Here is a 19867-nt window from a genome sequence, read left to right as displayed (position 1 = left end):
ATACCACTCCTGCAAGCACGGAGTATGTCTATCCTGGCATGTTTGTTAATTCATATACTCTGCATATGATACTATACTAGTATATGTACTTCCGTCCATAACCATATCGCCCATTTCTCAACCACGTGAGCCGCGCATTTATCTCCGGGGAGGAACCTTCAGAAGCCGAAGTCCCACTTTTCTCCTTTGGCTCGTCCTCTCGCGCCCTTTCGCCCCCTCGTTCCCTGCAAATTCACGGCACTAATTGTTATCATGATTCGACCTACTGAAAGCTACTTGCGCCAGGCATCGCACAGATCGGCCCTGGGCCCCCTCTCGCCTGGGTAACCGGCACATCTCCCGGGGACTGTCATTGGTTACGCCCTCTACTTGACATCCCACCGCTGGCCTCGGGCTCGGGGCCAAGCAACATGACTTGCCCTCATCCTACCCCATGGTCAAGGCAAGTGGATGCCAGTGGGCCATTCTTGCCAAAATGCTGCTACTTTTCGGTCTCTCCCGCCCCTAGAGCTGCTGCTTTCCCTCTGAAGCCCCGCTTGCTGGCGACTCGGCGTTAGCCTTGAATTTATAATCCGCTCGTAGATTTTTCTCCTTATAATGCAGGACTCCTTCCTGCGGGTCACTCAATCGGCCTGCTTCTCTCTTTTGGGGCTTCGTTGACAGGCCCTCCGTACCATCTGTTCTTGAGGGACTCTTTTCCTCGAGCGATAGCCAGTGTCTGTCCGATACGCCAAAACGGGAAAGATGGGTACGACTAATCTGGATACAGAGAAGAAGGTCGTTGCAGACACTTCAATCATCAACGATGAGGAAAATCAGAATTCCTCGGGGATCAACTCCCCTGTTGAGAAGGCCCTCGAGGAGGTCACGTTCGACACGGGTTTCTTCTCATGGCTGCAGGTCTTGGGTTCGTTCTTCCTTTTTTTCAATTCATGGTAAGTTGCTCCGCAGTGGAAGAGGAAACTCCGTGAATACGAAGCAAAAGCTGACATATGACTCACCAGGGGTGTGATCAACACTTGGGGTGCATATCAAACATACTACGAGCAAAATCTATTAGCCGGCACTTCGTCATCCACCATCGCATGGATTGGATCGCTGCAGTCGTTCCTTCTCATGATGATTGGTGTCATTACGGGCCCTCTCTTCGATGCGGGTTATTTCCGCGGGCTACTCTGCTTCGCCAATTTCATGCTGCCCTTCGGTCTCATGATGACCAGCCTCGCGACCAAGTACTGGCACCTGATCCTCACCCAAGGTATCTGTGTGGGACTAGCGGCCGGATGTATGTTCGTCCCATCGGTTGCCATTCTACCCCAGTACTTCCGTCAAAAGAGAGGACTTGCCAATGGTCTTGCTGCCAGTGGTAGCAGCATCGGTGGTGTAGTTTACCCCATCATGTTCAACCAGCTACAGAATAAGGTTGGATTTGCCTGGGCGACTCGTGCACTTGGATTTCTCTGCTTCGGAACCACTTTGATCTCTGTGAGCATCATGCGCATTCGGTTTCCGCCAAAGGAGAAGCGCAAGCTTTATCAACTCTCTGCCTTCAAGGAGCCTGCATACTGCCTGTTTACCGGAGCAATGTTCCTGGGATTCCTGGGATTCTACAACTTCCTTTTCTACGTGCAGTCCTACGCTATCGATACGGGTATTGTCGATGGCAATCTAGGCTTCTACCTACTTTCCATGCTGAACGCGGCCTCGACCTTTGGCCGTATTGGGCCTAACTTCCTCGCTGACCACGTTGGCCCGCTCAATATGCTCACACCCGCTGTGACCATTACGTCCGTCTTAGCCTTTGCGTGGATTGGAGTGCACACTTTGGGCGGTATCATCGTTCTTACTGTCCTCTATGGGTTCTTCTCTGGCGGATTTGTCTCCCTCCCTCCAGTGGTTATGGCCAGTATGACACCCGACGTGCGCGATCTTGGAACTCGCCTTGGAATGGTCTTCGCCGTCACATCCATTGGTCTATTGATTGGTACCCCAATTGGCGGTGCCATCTTGGCTGACACGAACAAGTATCTCGGTGTTCAGCTGTTTACTTCTTGCTGCCTTATCGCATCTGCGGGCCTCATGGCTACCTTGAGGTTCGTGCGATCTGGTCCTAAGCTTCTCTGCAAGACCTGAGATCGGTCTTCTTGGATCAATATGTGAAGAGTGTGTTGCGGATTCCTTTGCGACAACGAAGCATATTCACTATCAGGGCCTCGATCAAAACCCTCGTCCTGCCCGCTGTAGCCAGGCTGAGACGAGTCCATCTCGCCATCAACCACAAAATACTCGGCCCTCCGTCTGTCGGGGGATTTCAAGTAAGATCTCCACTATTCAAGGCTTATATCTCGACCTACAGGATCACTTTCCTTGTGCGAGCATTGTGCGATCTCGCATTGTTCATGGAAGCATCCCACACCAGGACATTCTACTTTTAGTCCCCACTAGGACAGATTACCGGCATACGGTTCTATGAAGGATTACAGCTGTTGTGAGCTATGCCATCGCATAGCGCCTACGACCTTCTCAATAATAACATAAATCAATACATTGTAATATGCTGTCGCTCTATCAATAAGTTGTAGTGACCCGAACAACCCTGTACAAGTCCCTGATAATAGACAAGAAAAAACCCGTTCCTTTTGTTATACCGTAAATGCGTTGTTCTTCCGCGCTCGCCCTGTCATCCAGGATCATGAGACGTCCTCGGGGTGCACGAGGAAATCTTCGCCTTTGTCGCGCACATGCTCCAACTTTTTGTCCCGACTACAAGGCTTGCGCATATCGAACGCATCCTCGCCATTTTCTGACATGCCTGATGGGTCGTCGCTATAGTAACTCACGACTCGTCGGAAGACCGAATATCTGCAAGAGTTGTCGTTAGCTGGTGAGTTCCTTCCATCGATTACCTCACTTAAGTCTTAACTCACCCCATGCCCTTATACATATCCACCGCTACCTTGTTCCCTGCTCGGACATATAGATCCACAAACCAGGCATTATTGATATCAGACCCTTGCTCCAGCTGCTCGGTCAATCGACTGGCGTATCCGAGTCTGCGCCAGGCCGGTGCGACAGTCAAAACGGTGATGTGGCCGTGCCATGGGGTGTAGTGTTCAGAGTGTTTCATGGAGGGGTGTTGTTCTTCGAGTTTACCCATAACTGCGACATTGTTAGTCCGAGGTCTCCCACGTGTTTTGGAGGTCAATGGGGATCCATACTGTAGCCCACGACGCCCGCATCGCGATCCTTCACTGTGCTGAACAGTGACGGCCATTTTGTCAGGTAGTTGAGGTAGAAACCCAGGTCATAGTTCTCGGTCAATGGATCCAGATTCGTCAGGTTCAGGTCCAGCAGGTCCAGCGGGGACATGCGCGTAATGGAGCTCATCTTGTCGCTGGTGAGAGCTTGGAGGAATGTGGGGTTGAAAGAAAGATGCCTTTTCTACCGGGCGGTGTGGAACTACTTATCGGCTGATAGCGGCCACCAAGGAAATGCTTGGAGTCTGGATATACTACTAACCTAAGTTTAAATCGGTGACAAAGAAAATGAGATAGGCTGATGGAAGATCCATTTACGTGCGCCTCCTAATTCCACAGGGGGCATGAATCTTGTTTGTTAGATCTCATGGAATGCCTGGGTCTAAATGTAAACAAAATGTTCAAAAAAACATGTACATCTGATAAGCCTGACTGCCAGATATATATATATATTTACCAAGTAAATGAGCCTAACCACGCCCGATCATAGCCCGGCCAGGTATCTCTTGCACTCTAAAATAGAGATCATCTGAATTCCATAGGGGTAATGAGGAAAATAATGTCTCCGTTTTATAATCATCTATCGAGTTCCGAGTCTTCTTCACCAGAGCGGGAAAGACCAGTGAAGCCGTGGTGAGGTAAATAAGGAGGATGAAATGCATTTAGCAAAGCCAATATACATTGAGAACTTGGTTCATACTTTACTGATGAATTAGGTATTCCATTTCTCGGTGTTGCTATCATCCACCGCTGTATGGGGCACCAATCCACATTTCCGTAGATTATCAACCTAGTAGTTGTGAGGTGCTGACTGCAAGGTCCCTGTAACTCTGTCTAGAGATGGATTGTTGTGCATAATAAGCACAAAATCAAGATCAAGAGCCGAGAAGTGGCATATGAAGTTCGCAACTCAGCTAGAACTCTAGAAGAACATATACTTGAGATAGACATAGATCATATGCATGGTCGCATTGTAGGTAAGTTCTGGTTGAGGTTACGGTGATAGGTAGTTCGAAGTTTTGAAGACGTGGACGAGCCTTAACTTTTGATATCCCAGCAGTTTTCTCTACTTGTAACCTTTTAGATGGAATCCTGCCTAACCCCATCTTTCTACTTTGGCTGGGCATAGTCTTGCCGAGAAATGAGTGAATATTTCGAAGTTTTGTCGACCTCCCTAAAGTATCGCTTACCCCAGGATCACAAGGTGCGTCTCATCATCTCGCATATCCACTCTTAAAACCCCAGACAAAGCACAGCTGTCCAGTCTTAAGTGTAGCTTGAACCATAGCCACGAGGGCATTAGCATGACGGTAACACGCGCCCAGGGATCCCCCGCAAAGCACCGTTGTACTACAACACCCTGCATATGCACGATGCGGACATCCCGATCCAGTCCCAAGGAACCCCGAGCCACAGGGCTCAGGCTCCATCTACTACCAACCTGACATCATCTTACAGAAACCCACAACCGCAACTGACCGAGCTTCCCTCGAACGCCCCGAAACTTATACAGAAAGCAAAAAGAGCAGTCTATGCCGAGTATCGGGTCAGCCCGTAGATACCGGCGGATGGCGCGGTCTTGGGTCACGATGGCATCAGTCGGCCAGGCCCAGAACGACCAAAGTACGCGACCCAGGGTGAGGATGGTGTGCATAGCTGAAGCTGAACACCGGCGTTGACCGTGCGCGGGGGCCAAGAGGAAATGTGAGCTTGATTCGGTGTGGTGATCAAGGTCGCATGACGAGTAACCTCTTCGTATTATTGCGGAGTCATGGAGGAGAAGAAAAAAACAAAAACAAAGAAGATGAGAAGTTTGGAAAGGGGGCAAGTATAGACTCGCGTGGTATGGAAGTGTTATTGGTCGAGGCGGTTCAGGCGGCCGAATAGTATAGAGAAGCGAGAGAGAATGGATGATCGTTAGCTTCCTCCTCCATACCGAGGGAGTCCAGCCGAATCGAATCGTAGCCTAATCATTATTGTCCTGTAGCTTATAGCTCATATTCGGGGCGTAGTTAGTATAAGCCACCACGACCACATTGACACGATTTCGTCCAGCCACTCGCTAACCATCGGGATATAGCGAGGATATTGCTGGATGGACCATGGACCATGGGTTAAGAGTCAAAGCTCTCGGCGCGAATGCACCTCAAATATAACTTTTTAAAGTAAAAGGTAAATAATATTGATAATTCCAATCCCTAAGACCCATTGCCCCGGGTCACCATGAGCTAAATCTAATTTCAGATACATCATTTCATCGAGAAATCACCTCATCACGGCACCAGTCAACGCGACGGGGCCATCATCAACTAAGCTCCGCACTACAGTCCCGACTAATCGAAATAGGGCACTTAGCGACCACCAATTAAAATTAAAATTCTTAGTATTATTCTTGCCCAGCTTCCATTTTTTTTTAAAGTTGTGGACTGCAGCCGCGATAAGCTGTATGTCGTGATTTGGATCTGGATGGCGACTTTGTTGCAGCATCGATGAACCCGTCGAACGACTCAGCTGCAGATATCGTGCATATGTACTCCGTAGTACAGGTCGTAGTCCGACACAGCTACAACGCCCGTGGTGTGTGATGTCTCCGAGGCCCCACCGTTCCATGTGCGCGCCCCATGCTTGGATGTTGGCTGATATTTCTTGTTTGGAATATGCTGCGGGTTTCAAGACTGGGAAACGGTGCTGCAGATGGGTGTCGATCAGGAATTTCCAAGACAATACGGAGTACATAATGGGGCTATGTGTGGGAACTATAGTAATCTAAGGTAGGGAGATCATGAACTGGTATACAAACTCTTGTTGTTATGATTTCTATACTATGTACTGTATGTATGTGTTCAACTGTATACTAATTGCTACTTTGGGGCTGAGCACAATGGAATGAGATCAGGTGACCTCGGGGATCATTACGGGAATCAGAACCAACCAGTTAAACTCCTGCTCCTCGACCTAACAAATAGAGTAGGGACTACTTTCGAGAGTTCACAGTTTACTGAGTCTAGGGACCTACCCAAGTGTCCACCCCTGCCAAGGGCGGACCGAAAGTGGTCGAAAGCTGTTACTTTGGCCTGTTGCCCGTGCGTTTACTTTGTCATTCGGGCGCGTCAACGGGCCACTAGGGCCAGGGCCCCGAGTGGGTCGCCGTGCGTACTGTCAAGATTCTCTTCATAAGAGGACAGAGATACGAGAGGCAGATCAAGATGAACATTGGGGCTCCACGTCAGTTCGAACTATCCAGATGGAAGAGGATAGTGGACGGGAATGTCACTCCTGAATGTATGTGGGTGCTGACCTTGTTTGGGTTACAAAATGGATTCCTGATTAATTAACGTTATATTAAGCGATCTTGGAAAGGAAAAAAAAATCAGATTCATCAAATCAGCACGCATCCGTAGCTTGAGGCGAATTTCGACTTCCACGTTGGATCTTTCACCATCGGCGCGGGAGATTTCACCATCAGGGAGGGAGCTGATTGGTTCCGGGGCCCCGTTGTCGATCGGCGGCGTGCGTCTGCGTGAGATGATTCGTCATGAGAGTCGACTTGGCAGGGCTTATGTCATCCTTCGGGGTTCCCACGTTGTAGTTAGAGTTTGAGTTTGATGGTGGGAGATGGACATTCAAGATCAGATGAGAAACAAGACTGTATACTTTCCTGGTGATACTCGTAGAGAAAATATCAGAAAAAATATGAAAAAATTTTCTTTTATGAATCACAGAAACTGTAGATAGTATATACAATTAAACTGTTCGTTTAATACTATGTATTCTCCAGTGGAAACTCTGCTCCACGCTCCGTCGTCATCCAAACCCATCGCTTCCACTCTTCCAGTCCGCTTCCAGACCGTCCGCCTGGTTCCACCCCGACACTTCCTGGCTGTGCACTGCGATCTTCGGTCTATCGGTGGACCACCCCAAAGCCAAAAGGACAGTTAATTATTTCATTCTTATGGTGGTTCTCCTCGAAGTTCTTTTTGACTTCTTCCCATCATCTTGGTCCTGCCAAAAGCAAAAATCAAACAAGACCAGAAAACTTGCGGGCTTGTGCAGTACTGTACCCGCTACAGTACATCCACTAAATTCCGTTTAGAGTGAGAAATCTGGGGAGCTTCGATATTACGCCATCGGCTCCCGAATCACGCACAACGCCTCCACCCAATCTTGGTCGTCTTGGTGTGCCCCCTTTTGTTCTACGGTCGTGTCGCCTTGCATTCTAGCTCTTTTCTTTTTTTTCCCATTCGTTTTCGTTGGCCTGGTCGCCATGCGCAGTGCGTGATTGTCAACTTTCAAAAAATACCCGCCTTTTATATTCTGGATCCTCGCCACGTTTTGGAGAATCCTGTCAACAGAGATCTTCGACTACTATCCCGGTCAATCACCACCTTCTCTCCTATCGACCTTTGGTGGGCCTAGACCTGACTGATCCTGGACCCCGAAATTGGATCGAATCTCAATCCAGTGCAAATTGATCTCTCCTCTGGTTGAGATACTCGACCTGCGACTCCCTCGTCGGCGGACATCTTCATCATCCTCAACAACATGGCGGGTGGTGAACGTGCCACCAAGCTGGGCCATGCCCTCGCTAAGGGTCTCGGCATCAAAGTCGCCTATCGTGATCCCCTGGGTCCTGCGACGGACCCGGTCACTCGCGGCGAGTCGACTTTCTCAGTCGGCACTGTCGACACTTATTCTTACACTGAGCCTGAGCCTACTAGCATCGAGTGGATTCGCGAGATTACGCCCACGGGCCAGCAAGTGCTCAACTATCTGATCAGCCTGTTCCCTTTCCTCAGATGGATCAGCCGATACAACGTTCAGTGGCTGATTGGTGACCTGGTTGCTGGTAAGTGGGCGACCGCAGCTCCGAAACTCACACCATTTCTCTAAGAATCCCAAGCTGATGATGATTGAACAGGTATCACTGTGGGAGCGGTTGTCGTGCCTCAGGGTATGGCATACGCTAAACTGGCTGACTTGCCCGTGCAATTCGGTCTATACTCTTCGTTCATGGGTGTCTTGATCTACTGGTTCTTTGCTACTTCCAAGGATATCACTATCGGAGTAAGTTTGTATCAGGACGAAGATCGTCCACCCTCCTGAGAAACACTGTCGCTAACCGATGCGTTACTCAAACACAGCCTGTGGCCGTCATGTCTACTCTGACCGGCACAATTGTGCTCGACGTCGCAGATAAGTTGCCCCACGTTCCAGGCCACGAGGTCGCCTCTTGCTTGGCGGTGATCCTGGGTGGTATCGTTTGTCTGCTGGGTCTGCTCCGACTTGGTTTCATTGTGGACTTTATCCCCCTCCCGGCCATTTCTGCCTTCATGACAGGCTCTGCGATCAACATCTGCGCGGGTCAAGTCACGACCTTGCTCGGCCAAACCAAGACGGTCAACACCCGCGGTCCAACCTACTTGACCATCATCAATACCCTCAAAGCTCTCCCCAGCTCAACCCTCGGTGCTGCCATGGGTGTCACGGCCTGTGCGATGTTGTACATGATTCGTGCAGGCTGCACTTACGCCGCGAAGAAGCAGCCACACCGCGCGAAGACTTGGTTCTTCATCTCAACCCTGCGTACCGTGTTTGTCATCCTGTTCTATACCATGATCAGTGCTGCCGTGAACATCCACCGCCGGGACAAGCCAGCTTTTAAGCTGCTGGGAAAAGTGCCTCGTGGTTTCCAGAACGCTGCTGTGCCGAAGATGGACACCGAGGTCATCAAGGCCTTTTTGAATCAGCTTCCCGCCGCCGTGATCGTCCTCTTGATCGAGCACATTGCTATTTCCAAGTCCTTCGGCCGTGTCAACAACTACACCATCGACCCCTCCCAGGAATTTGTCGCTATTGGTGTCACTAACCTGCTGGGTCCTTTCCTGGGTGCTTACCCGGCTACCGGTTCGTTCTCTCGTACTGCGATCAAGTCCAAGGCTGGTGTTCGCACTCCTCTCGCTGGTGTCATTACCGCTGTCGTCGTGCTGCTTGCTATCTATGCTCTTCCCGCCCTCTTCTTCTACATTCCCAATGCCTCGCTCGCCGGTGTCATCATCCACGCCGTGGGTGATCTGGTGACTCCCCCAACACCGTCTACCAATTCTGGCGGGTTGCTCCTCTCGACGTCATCATCTTCTTCGTCGGTGTCTTCGTTACTATCTTCACGTCCATTGAGAACGGTATCTACTGCACCATCTGTGTGTCCTTGGCTGTTCTGCTCTTCCGCATGGCCAAGGCCCGCGGCCAGTTCCTCGGTAAAGTCAAGGTGCACTCCGTGGTCGGCGACCACTTGTTGGATGGCGATGGCAAGTATGGTTCCTTCGGTGCCTCCCGTGCTGTATCTGGGGACGAAGACCCCACTCATCGGTCCATCTTCCTGCCCGTCAACCACGCCGACGGCTCCAACCCCGACATCGAGATTGAGCAGCCTCACCCGGGTATCTTCATTTACCGCTTTTCCGAGGGCTTCAACTACCCCAACGCGAACCACTACACCGACTACCTGGTGCAGACCATCTTCAAGCACACCCGTCGCACGAACTCCAACGCCTACCGCAACCGCGGTGACCGCCCCTGGAACGACCCCGGCCCCCGCCCTGGCAAGAAAGACGCCGATGAAGACGACCAGCGCCCTCTTTTGCAAGCCGTTATCCTGGACTTCTCCTCTGTCAACAACGTGGACGTCACCTCGATTCAGAACCTGATCGACGTGCGCAACCAGCTCGACCTGTACGCCTCCCCTCGCTCCGTGCAATGGCACTTTGCCCACATCAACAACCGCTGGACCAAGCGTGGTCTCGCCGCCGCCGGCTTCGGTTACCCCACCCCGACTTCTAGCGAGGGCTTCCACCGCTGGAAGCCAATCTTCAGCGTTGCCGAGATCGAGGGCAGCTCTTCCGCCGCTGCGCACGCTGAGATGGTCAACAACAAGCGCGAGCACAACCTGCACCACGTTAAGGATGTGGAGGCAGGTCTGAAGGATCACTCTGCCACAACCGAGACCGAGACTCATGGTATCGAGACTGCTTCCGAGGACAGCCAGCCTGTTCACGACGACAAGCTATCCCGCGATCTGACCTCCAGCCACGCCTACAACCAACGGCGCAAGGTCGCCATCGTGCAAGGCATGAACCGTCCATTCTTCCACATCGACTTGACCAGTGCTCTGCAGAGTGCCGTTGCGAACTCGTCCAACGAGATCCCCCACGTCTAAAAACAAGAAAGAAACGAAATCTCGTTTCCTTTTTTATCGCATTTCCTCTTATCACACACACTCTTCATTCAATTTCGGGCTCTTTGCATTGCATATTACCTGCATCGTTCCATGGACAACTCCCTGGTTTGGAAATCCATTTGATATGCCCCCAGATATGACCTGTTAATATCTTTGCTCATCATCACTTTTTGTTTCTTCTCTTCTTTTGGTGTGGGGATGATCATGCTCACACTTCCTTCTCCCTTCTGTTTGCTTCCGGCGCAATACACACATTGTTTTACTTGTTGATGGAAATCTCTGTTTTGGGCTTGGATGGATTTTGGACTTTCAATTTGGCTGGATGTTCGGGAAATTAATCGGGTATCTGATCTGATCTGATCTGTCTGATTTTGTTGTTTTTGCTGTTTCGGATACATGGTTGATCTTTCGATACCTCTTGCCTATCATCATATCTGTCTTGCTTGGGCTTGAGCCCGCTTGGATTACTTGCTAGGGATACCCTCGAATCTATAGAACGCTTTTTGACTCTCTATTCTTTCCTCCATCGTATCATCTCATAATATACTATAGAGTGTAGTTCGTTCAGAACAGAGAACTGCAGTAAAAATGTACAGCGAAGATTACGATTTGATATCATAATGCGAATCACCTGTTGAAGACTGCATTGAAAGATTATGCCTGATATGTACCGATATGTACCTGGGGACATGATTGGAAGTACTAAGAAAGACATCCTTTCAGAAAGAGGAGGCTGAATCACATACAGACCCTTTATACGTCTCTAGATTCCCTGGTCTGTGCTCCTACTGTACTTGGAGACATAGCTATGCCAGCCCTCGGACCATATGATCTTCGTTCCAGCTTTCAAGAGATACTCGATATTGAATTGGTGATTCTGACTTCCTGCATTTCCTTTGCTCAAGCGTGATCATAACCGGCATTCGTTAGCATCAACGCTTGTTATTTGACCCATCATTATGCATTTAGCACTACTTGAAGCTTGACAAGGCAACGAATCTATTCCAGACCATCGCAAAAGGCCAATTATCTGAATAATTCAATCCTCACTCCCAGTACCAAGCAATAACAGGCTAGAAGAAATGACACCTAATAGATACTGTATTCACACAATTCCCCCCTTTTCAATCCTCATCACCACTCAACCATCACACAAAATACCCATAAAACCCCCTATCTCAAGACACCACCCACACCAGCCCACCCAAGCACAAACCCACTCAAAGCCTCACTAACCACACCCCCACCAAACCAAACATCCCTCCACCCACCGCTCCGCAACACATACCCCCCACGCTTCCCGGCCTTCTCCATGCGCACCGCGCCGCCCTCCATATTAATACGACCCTCGATCTCGCCGCCACTGCTGCCGGGGAAGAACGCGCCGGCGCCGGCGCCGGCGGAGCGCTTTAGGATGACGACGTGGAAGAGGGCGGAGACGAGGACTGTGCCGGTGAAGTAGAAGGCGAAGCCGGCGGTGGATTGGAGGGCGAGGATGCCGGCTGAGATGCCGAGGAGGAAAGCTGTCAGGGAGTGGAGGGATGATAGGACCTGTATGGATTTGGGAGTTAGATGGTTGAATTGAGTTGATTGAACTGGAGGAGGAGTGGTTTTTGTAGAGTGTAAAGAGGAGAGGAGGAGGAAGTGAGGTGTGGTTGCAGATTAGATTGGCCGATGGTGTTGGTAAGGTTGGTTAGACGTACCCGGTTGTTATGCTGAACAGCCTCGGGAACGAGGGGGATTAATGAGCAGGGAGAGCTCCTGCTTTGTTGGTGCCATTTTGAAAGATTCTTTTATGATCTAGCTCGAGGCTTTTAGATGGTGGATTCGCAGCAATTCACGCTCTGAGCTGCTAGCTGGCGGGATGAAGCAGCGGGCGGGCTTGCGTGATTTGCTTCAGGGGGTTATAGATTCCGAGCCAATTTGCAATCTGAAAAGAGATTGTTGGGTATTGATCGATGGATCGATGGATTGGATTCCGTACCCAGCCACCAAGTCGTAGTGGATGAGATTCATCAGCGGGGAGAGGAGAGGCGATGTTGCGCAGAGGTTCGGAGGTTCGGGCACGGGTTTCTAGAAGTGCACGGGCCATGTGGATTTGCTGCTTCGTGGAGTTACAGTATCCGGAGGCTTAACATAGTACAGCCATAGTCTACTTTAAAGAAACATACAGAATACAGAAACAAGTCACAAAAATAAAAATCATGTTCATATCTACGATTAGCCCAGCCATTTTCAATGTTCAGTAGCCCGAAGTGTCCCCTCATCATGAAGCCGTTTCTTGAAGACATCACTGCGTTTGATACATGTCGAATCTCACATCCATCGTATTAAGGTGAACAAAAGATCACAGAACGAATGAAGCAGAGGAAATGAAAAAAAATGGAAGAAGGAAAAAAAGAAGGAGGAAGAAGAAAAGAACCGGGGAGGTGCGATCAAGAGAAGAGATGAAACATCCACACATGATGGGATGCAAATGACAATCAGATGTGATCGCTGGGCAGAAAGATCGGAGCCGTGCAAGGGAATTCCCCAGCCAGGCCCCATGCCATACTCTGAATCAAAAATCAGAATCATATTTAGGAAAGATTTTCGAGCTTGCCCTCTGCGCGGGCTTCTCGGACCTGATCGAAGACCTAGATTGGAAGTGAATTAGTTGTCTGAAATTGACCCCGACGAAACATCGTACGAATGGAAAGGAAAATTACCTTCAGCATCTTGTTTCTCGCACCCAGTGCGTTGACACCACGGTCCTCCAGGGCCTTGTCATCGAGCTCGACCAGCTCCGTCCACTTGAGATCCTTCAGATTGTCGGTGTACTTGTGCAGCCGAAGGGATCGCAGCCAGCTGGGGATGTCCTTCAGAAGAGCCGGGTCTGTGGGGTCCTCTGGCGGCTTCGAGCTGCCACGACGACCGCGCGGCGATCGCCCACGGGTGACCTCCGAGTGGTCGGACAGGTAGCCCTCACCACCCAGACCGAATTGTCCGATGCCCAATGAGCCTAGTCCGTTGCCCATCAGCGGATTGTTCGGGTCATAGGCAGCAAGGAAGCCGTTGTTCTGCGGCGAGGTGAAGCTCATCGCACCGAGAGCACCACCCTGCATGGCAATGCCGGGAGAGGTAGGGCGAGATCGTCGTCCTGCCATGGCGGCTTGCTGCTGAGCCTGCAGTGCCGCCAATTGCTGGGCGTTGAGTAGCTGACTGGCCATCGAACCGTGCAGACCGGGGCTGTGCAAGCCCTGGGCGATAGTCGGGTTGGCCGCGGAGTTCTTGCCCTGGCCATCGTTGGAGCGGGCCCGTCGGTATTTGCGAGCATCATCCAGCGCAATACGATTGTTCACAGTGGACAAAGCAGCCAGCTTCATCGCGGTGGCGTTAGCCACCATGTCAGCCTGGGAGTTTGGTCCATTGCTCTGCCCGAAGGTCGCGGTCATTGGGGTGTTGGTCATCGATGCCCAGCTGTGGTTTCCAACGTTGTAAGGCGAAAGCAATGGCGGGTCGATCTCGGGCGCGGGGATCGTGGCAGTCTGGGGCAGAGGAGAACGCATGCCAGACTGGCTGAACTGGCCCATGGGTTGATGTCCGGAAGAAGACTTCGGCCGGGCAATCGGGGGCTGAGTATCCGAGAGACCACCACGCTGACCCCATGGGGAAGCAGGAGGCTGGCCTAAATTGTCCGAGCTATTGTCCGGAGCGGAAATGGTGGGTGCGACAAACGAGGTACGGTCTCCAAAGACCGCACTGTTTCGGTTTGATGGAGGGGCATTGCCGGTCTGCTGTGTAAACTCGGCTTTCTTCTTCGCGATAGCAGCCGCGGCATCCGGGAACATGGCATTAATAGTAGAGGAGTCGAGACCCGAGTTGCGCTTCGCACCCGGGGATGGCGGGGGCCGGCCCAGGGAATTCCGAGAGGTGTCCATATTGAGTTTGGACATTGCATCGCTTAAGCGGCTTGACATGGCATCTGATAAGAAAAAGAGGGTGTTAGTTGTATGCTATTTAAGATGAATAGAGATGCCAGATAAATCTGATTGCGTTCATATTACCTTTCTCACCAAAGTTGGCCGGAGAAAGAAGGCCAGACATAGGATGACTCTGGGACATTTGCTGCAGTACCTGGATGAAGAAACGAATCTGCACCTGGGTGGTCTGCTGCAGCAACGCATACAAAGCTGCTGTCCGCTCCGCCTCGCTCAGAACACGGAACCATTGCTCAATAGCGCTGAGTTCATCCTTGAAGTCCTGATCAAGAGTGGCAGCGGCCATTTCTTCCAGGGTTGTCTCATACTGATCGATATCCGCCAACCACTGTTGAGCAGCCCGGTCCAAGGCATCCTCCGTTGAGTTTTGACCTTGAGATTGTTGGTTGAAGAAAACCTCCGAGGACGGACGCATGCTGCGGGAGGACAGCGGCGAAGGGAACCCAGACATATCGGCGGATGCCCGCAGCTGGTGCGATCCGAGGTTGCGGGCAGATGACGGGGGACGCAGGGAAGAATTCGGAGCGGCCTCCGGAGTGCTGTTGCGGTTGCCGATGATATGGTTGGCCATGGCTCACCGGGGTGGGACAAGCGAGGAGTTGCAAGTGTGAATAGTAGATACAGTGGGAGTTTGGGGGTTGGAAAAGATTACTGCAAAACACCTGCAGCACCTGCTGAGTTTGCGTAACAAGATTAGAATCAAAGAACTTGATGGACCCAGACGTGAAGATTCACGATGATGTCAAAAAAGGACTGCGATGCCTAAAATCTCCAGTCTAGGCGACCACAGTTGGGCGGGCACAGACCAGGCCAGTGGGCTGCACCTCGAGTTTTGGGAGACGTTGTGGATTGGGGGGAATCCGAAATATTAGGCGGGAGAGGGGACTTGGAACGAAGGAAAGTCAGGGACCAGGAAGGCAATAGTGTGTCAAACACAGCAAGCCAGGCCTAGTACCCAAAAGAAAGGAAAAACAGGAGGGGAGGGAGGAAGAGGGGGAGAAGAGAGAAGGAGAGAGAGAGAGTGAGAGAGAGTTGTAAGTTGGGGATGGTGGAAAAAGGACGGAGGAAGAAGTGCGGCCGCCGAAGAGGGCTTTTCTGTTTCAGGGTCACGGGGTTCTGCAACGCAAACTCCGGGAATGAGGGAATGAAGAAAACGTTAACTCGGCATTCCTTGTCCACCGTCCTTAAATGACTTTTGATCAAGACTACTGCTTGTCAACTCGACGCTTTCCTTTCTGATTCATCCAGTGTATCGCCCCTGGTGGAGCTGTTTCTATGAATAAGCAGGGCTGCTGCATCTGAAACGCCTGGAGAGACTCGGTGCCGCGCCTTGACTATACGGTCTGGCCCGGTCCCAGCGCGTTGGTTCTTCACGCACGTCGCCTATCAGTGACATTCTGGAGACTTGCCAGACGATAAAATCATTACAGTCGCTGTCACTCACTACAGCTTAGTGAAGGTTTATTATTCCTGTGCCACCTTTCAAAATCTCTGCGCGGATGGTCCACTAGACCCCGTGAATCGTCATCGCCATGGCAGATCCTGATTATCCCATGGACTATGTCTCCCCTCCCGGAGAGCCATATACGTACCCAGATATCGACGAGACCATTCAGTACCCGTGGCGGGAGAATGATGCTGTTGCCGCTCAGGGCAATCCTGCTGACCCGGTGATCGACCCGCGTTTGTATCAAGATCTTTTTCTCTCAGAACGCGCCTGGGAACCCAGTCCAAGAAGATGGGGATCTGTCCGAGGATAGTCAAGACTCCCCGGGTCAAGGCCAGGGATTTGCTGACGGTATGGACGATGATGAGTCCGACTATGAGTTTTCGCAGCAGGGAAGCGGAAGGTATGCGTTGCTCCATATATCCTTCAAGTCCATTCTTGGATTGACAACCATCATAGTGAGGAGGGAGAAGACGACGACGAGTCTTTTGAAGATGATGATTCTGATGACTCCGCCGTGGCACGACGCCGTCGTCGAGGTGGAGGGCGTTTTTCCGGCCGTTATGGTGCCCGAGGTGGAAAGGGTATCAAACGAGGACCACGCAAAGCGCTGGATCCTGGACCAGAGTTCAAAATGTTCCATTCAGAAGCCACCTCCGCTTTCATCGATGGTGATTACGACCGCGCTCATGAGTTCGTGAACCAAGCAATTCAGATCAACCCCGAAATGTTCCCGGCTCATTCGCTATTGTCGGAAATTTGGCTGGCAAAAGGGGATAATGCCCGAGCCTTGCAAGCGCTTTGGAATGGTGCTCATACCCGACCAAAGGACCCTACCGTTTGGATGAAGGTTGCACGCCTTCTTCTGGAGCGCGCTGGTGAAAGTCGTGCGAGTGCATTGAACGACGTTATCTATTGCTACAGCCGTATCGTTGACATCCAACCTGGAAACTACAATGTCCGATTCCAGAGAGCAGCACTCTATCGGGAACTCGGACACAATGGTAAGGCTGCTAGTGAGTACGAGCGTATTTTGAACGACAAACCATACAGCACTCGAGCTCTTCGACACATAGCAGAGATCTTCATTGATCTCAACGATGTTGACCGGGCTATCACCCATTGGTCAAAAAGTGTCAACCATTTCCTATCGCTTGACCCAGACCGAGTTCGAGATTTCTCCTGGTCCGATATCAACATCTATGCCGAGCTCTTTGGATACGTGAGCCGGCCCAGGGAAGGGCTCTATCACCTCAAAACGCTCTCTAGATGGATTTTGGGTCGCAAGGATGACATTATGTGGGCGGATTTTGAGGACGATGACCGAGAATGGGACTCTCAGGATTCACCCCGCCGAATCAAGACCGACGGTTACATTCCTGGTCACTGGCCACGAGATAGCTATGGACTTGGGCTCCCTCTCGAGCTTCGTGTCAAAATGGGGATGTTCCGATTGAGGATGGGTGACAAGCATCATGGAGAGGCTATGGTGAGTTCAAAGCAGTACCATCCATGAATGATATTGGAAATCTACGAAACTAACACCGGAGCGCTCTAGCATCATTTGGAATACCTAAATCCGGACGATACCTCCGAGGGGGCTCGTATCTTTGACTATGGTGATCTTTTCCGAGAAGTTGCAGATGCCTTGAAAGATGTTGGGTTGCTTGAAGAAGCGCTTCGCTTCTATGAACCCATTCAGCAGACCGCGGAATATGCAGACGTCGGCTTCTTCCTGGCCATGGCCGATTGTTGCATGCAACTGGGCAAGATCGAGGATGCTGAAAGCTGCTACCTCACTGTTGCCGACCATGACTCAAGTAACATAGAGTCTCGCGCGCAGCTAGCAAAGCTCTACGACAGCCTCGGAATGCCTGATCAGGCATACAAGTATGTAAATGAGGCTGTCTTGCTCAGCCGACAGGAAACAAGGACTCGTCGGAGAAGAAAAGATGCTCGGCTGGAGCAGCTTGCTGCCGAATTTAGGAGGTCTGAACCTGTGGCTCTCAGGCCTATTGCGCCTAAACCTGGCCCAGTGGAGCCATGGCCTGCGACTGTTTCTGGGGAACAAGAGCCTGCTGTACGGCGAGGTGAAGCTGCCCGTACAGAAGATATCAAGTTCCTTTATGCAATGATGCAGCAACTGGAGCCCAAAGTTAAGGACGGAAATGCCGAAGCTACCGAGGACTGGCTCGATATTGCTGATGCCTTGCTACGCGAGTTCCGATCAAATCGGATATTTTACCCCATGGCACGCACGACCGAATTCCAGGGTTATTCCAGCCAAGCACAACGGAGGGCCAACGGGTCTAAGAACAGTGTCTTTTTGAATGAAATGGAGGAAATCGCGGGGCGCTTGCAGAAGTCGAGAGGTGAGCCCCCTCCTTCGGTACTGGAGATTAGAATTGGACTAACGGCAAAGTGCAGGTGGCGAAGACGAAGAGGAACCACTACAAGGTGCTATTCCAACGGAATATCACGGCATCTCATTTGACATGTGGTTGGACCTATTCCTCCAATATTCCCTCACTATCACCGATCAGGGTGAGCCAATTGAAGCCTACGAAGCCCTCGAAGGTGCCGCGACAGCTAGCGTTTGGTTTCACGATAAGCGCAAATCTCGCATGATCCATGTTTGTTGGTTCAGTAAGTTGTTCTCCACGTGCAATATTTCGTGCTTCCAAAGCTAATACAATCATAGCGTGTGCGCTTCGAGCCCAGGATGAGGACGCGCTCACGACCGAGGCTCGTTGGTTCGTGAAGGAGTATCAATTTGTCACAGACACCTATCGCCTCTTCTCGATGCTGAGTCACCTAGCTGGGAATCCTCGGAAGTCCCTCTTCAACTCCTCTCCGAGCATGAAATTTATGCTCCGCCAGATCAAGGCTATGGACTTCACCCTTCCAGATGCGGATGACAAGCCCAAGCCGCCGCGGCAATCAGTTTGGCGGGAACGTGCCGCTCTCTCCACCAAAGACGAGCATGGGAAGGACATTCCAGCGTCAGAGCTTGATATCGCTCTGCTTGTGCTTTACGGACACATTCTCTATTCGGGAAATAGTTTCTACCCAGCATTGAACTACTTTTTCCGCGCCTACGCTCTCGATGATCAGAACCCAGTTGTTCTTCTCTCCATTGCACTCTGCTTCATTCACCATTCCCATAAACGACAGTGTGATAACCGACATTATCTCATCATGCAGGGTCTGTCATTCATGCATGACTACCGCCGTGTCCGCGGGAAGCGCGGAGCTACACTGCAAGAGCGTCAAGAAGTGGAGTTCAATTTTGCTCGTGTATGGCACGGCCTCAACCTGTCTCACTTGGCTGTTGAGGGGTATGAACGAGTCCTCCAAATTGGCGAAGAGATCCATCAGCAGGCCATGAAACAATCCAAAGACTCAACGGACGACGCCGATGTGGATATGAATGGGGCTAGCGGTATTGCGGTGACTTCAGGCCAGAACTTTGTGGAGGACTTCTCGCGCGAGGCTGCATTTGCTTTGCAATGCCTGCATGTACTCGGTGGCGATGCGGGTACTGCTAAGGATGTCACGGAAAAGTGGCTTGTCATTTAATGGAGATGGATTTACGCTTGTTCATTTATTCAGCGGGTGGGGAGTTCTACTTGGGATAGCATAGAAGACGGCGTTTTTCGAAAGCTCATTGCTAATGAGCAATACTTCGGACATAATTCGGGCATGTCCTGCCAGATACGGAAATACTACTTGACTTGGAAGCAACATCAACTTCACTACAGCGATTCAGGAAGCAATTCTCCTCACGGGGATGGGTTGGCTTTCAAAAGTAATTTGCGCGACATGAATCTCCTTGCCTTTTCACATGCCTGGTCTTCCTGCGTTCCACCTCTGTCTTCTACCCTGTTAGTATCTCCAAAAACGGGAATTGTGTCTACCAATCAATTCAATTGTAACCGCGGAATCTCAT

The 19867-nt window shown here is 51.0% G+C and overlaps 6 protein-coding genes across 6 annotated transcripts; 3 read left to right on the top strand and 3 right to left on the bottom strand.

The window, feature by feature from the left end:
* Positions 1-236: 236 nt before the first annotated feature.
* N7473_001119 (MCT family MFS transporter) lies at positions 237-2546 on the top strand. The gene is made up of 2 exons (XM_057147059.1): positions 237-935; positions 1005-2546. Exons 1-2 carry the CDS (start codon positions 745-747, stop codon positions 2131-2133), a joined length of 1320 nt encoding a protein of 439 aa, XP_057014945.1. The 5' UTR covers positions 237-744; the 3' UTR covers positions 2134-2546.
* A 144-nt stretch (positions 2547-2690) lies between these two features.
* N7473_001118 (peptide alpha-N-acetyltransferase complex B subunit NAT3) lies at positions 2691-3387 on the bottom strand (the record flags this gene model as incomplete). Its single annotated transcript, XM_057147058.1, has 3 exons — positions 2691-2862; positions 2928-3159; positions 3219-3387. The coding sequence occupies 3 exons, from the start codon at positions 3385-3387 to the stop codon at positions 2691-2693; spliced, it is 573 nt and encodes a 190-aa protein (XP_057014944.1).
* Positions 3388-7432: 4045 nt separating this feature from the next.
* On the top strand, positions 7433-10470 carry N7473_001117 (SLC26/SulP family anion transporter; the record flags this gene model as incomplete). Its single annotated transcript, XM_057147057.1, has 4 exons — positions 7433-8103; positions 8176-8321; positions 8399-9400; positions 9433-10470. Exons 1-4 carry the CDS (start codon positions 7800-7802, stop codon positions 10468-10470), a joined length of 2490 nt encoding a protein of 829 aa, XP_057014943.1. The 5' UTR covers positions 7433-7799.
* Positions 10471-11664: 1194 nt separating this feature from the next.
* On the bottom strand, positions 11665-12583 carry N7473_001116 (EMC6 family protein; the record flags this gene model as incomplete). Its single annotated transcript, XM_057147056.1, has 3 exons — positions 11665-12042; positions 12195-12281; positions 12476-12583. 3 exons carry the CDS (start codon positions 12581-12583, stop codon positions 11665-11667), a joined length of 573 nt encoding a protein of 190 aa, XP_057014942.1.
* Positions 12584-13070: 487 nt separating this feature from the next.
* On the bottom strand, positions 13071-15042 carry N7473_001115 (RNA-binding protein VTS1; the record flags this gene model as incomplete). The annotated part of the gene is made up of 3 exons (XM_057147055.1): positions 13071-13127; positions 13200-14455; positions 14538-15042. The coding sequence occupies 3 exons, from the start codon at positions 15040-15042 to the stop codon at positions 13071-13073; spliced, it is 1818 nt and encodes a 605-aa protein (XP_057014941.1).
* A 961-nt stretch (positions 15043-16003) lies between these two features.
* On the top strand, positions 16004-19497 carry N7473_001114 (tetratricopeptide repeat protein; the record flags this gene model as incomplete). Its single annotated transcript, XM_057147054.1, has 6 exons — positions 16004-16154; positions 16201-16321; positions 16378-17407; positions 17477-18290; positions 18346-18564; positions 18620-19497. The coding sequence occupies 6 exons, from the start codon at positions 16004-16006 to the stop codon at positions 19495-19497; spliced, it is 3213 nt and encodes a 1070-aa protein (XP_057014940.1).
* Positions 19498-19867: the final 370 nt, after the last annotated feature.

This window comes from Penicillium subrubescens (assembly GCF_028828155.1).
Source record: "Penicillium subrubescens strain IBT 31985 chromosome Unknown utg000001l_segment0_segment0, whole genome shotgun sequence".
Lineage (NCBI taxonomy): Eukaryota > Fungi > Ascomycota > Eurotiomycetes > Eurotiales > Aspergillaceae > Penicillium > Penicillium subrubescens.
The sequence above is the reverse complement of the archived record's forward strand: the minus strand, read 5'-3'. Positions and strand labels throughout refer to the sequence as shown.

What these genes read in the sequence shown, in the direction of transcription:
- N7473_001119 (XM_057147059.1), top strand. Translation starts at nt 745, where the DNA reads ATGGGTACGACTAATCTGGATACAGAGAAGAAGGTCGTTGCAGACACT. An exon ending in TTCCTTTTTTTCAATTCATG is followed by an intron (nt 936 to 1,004) that starts GTAAGTTGCTCC and finishes ATGACTCACCAG; the next exon opens with GGGTGTGATCAACACTTGGG.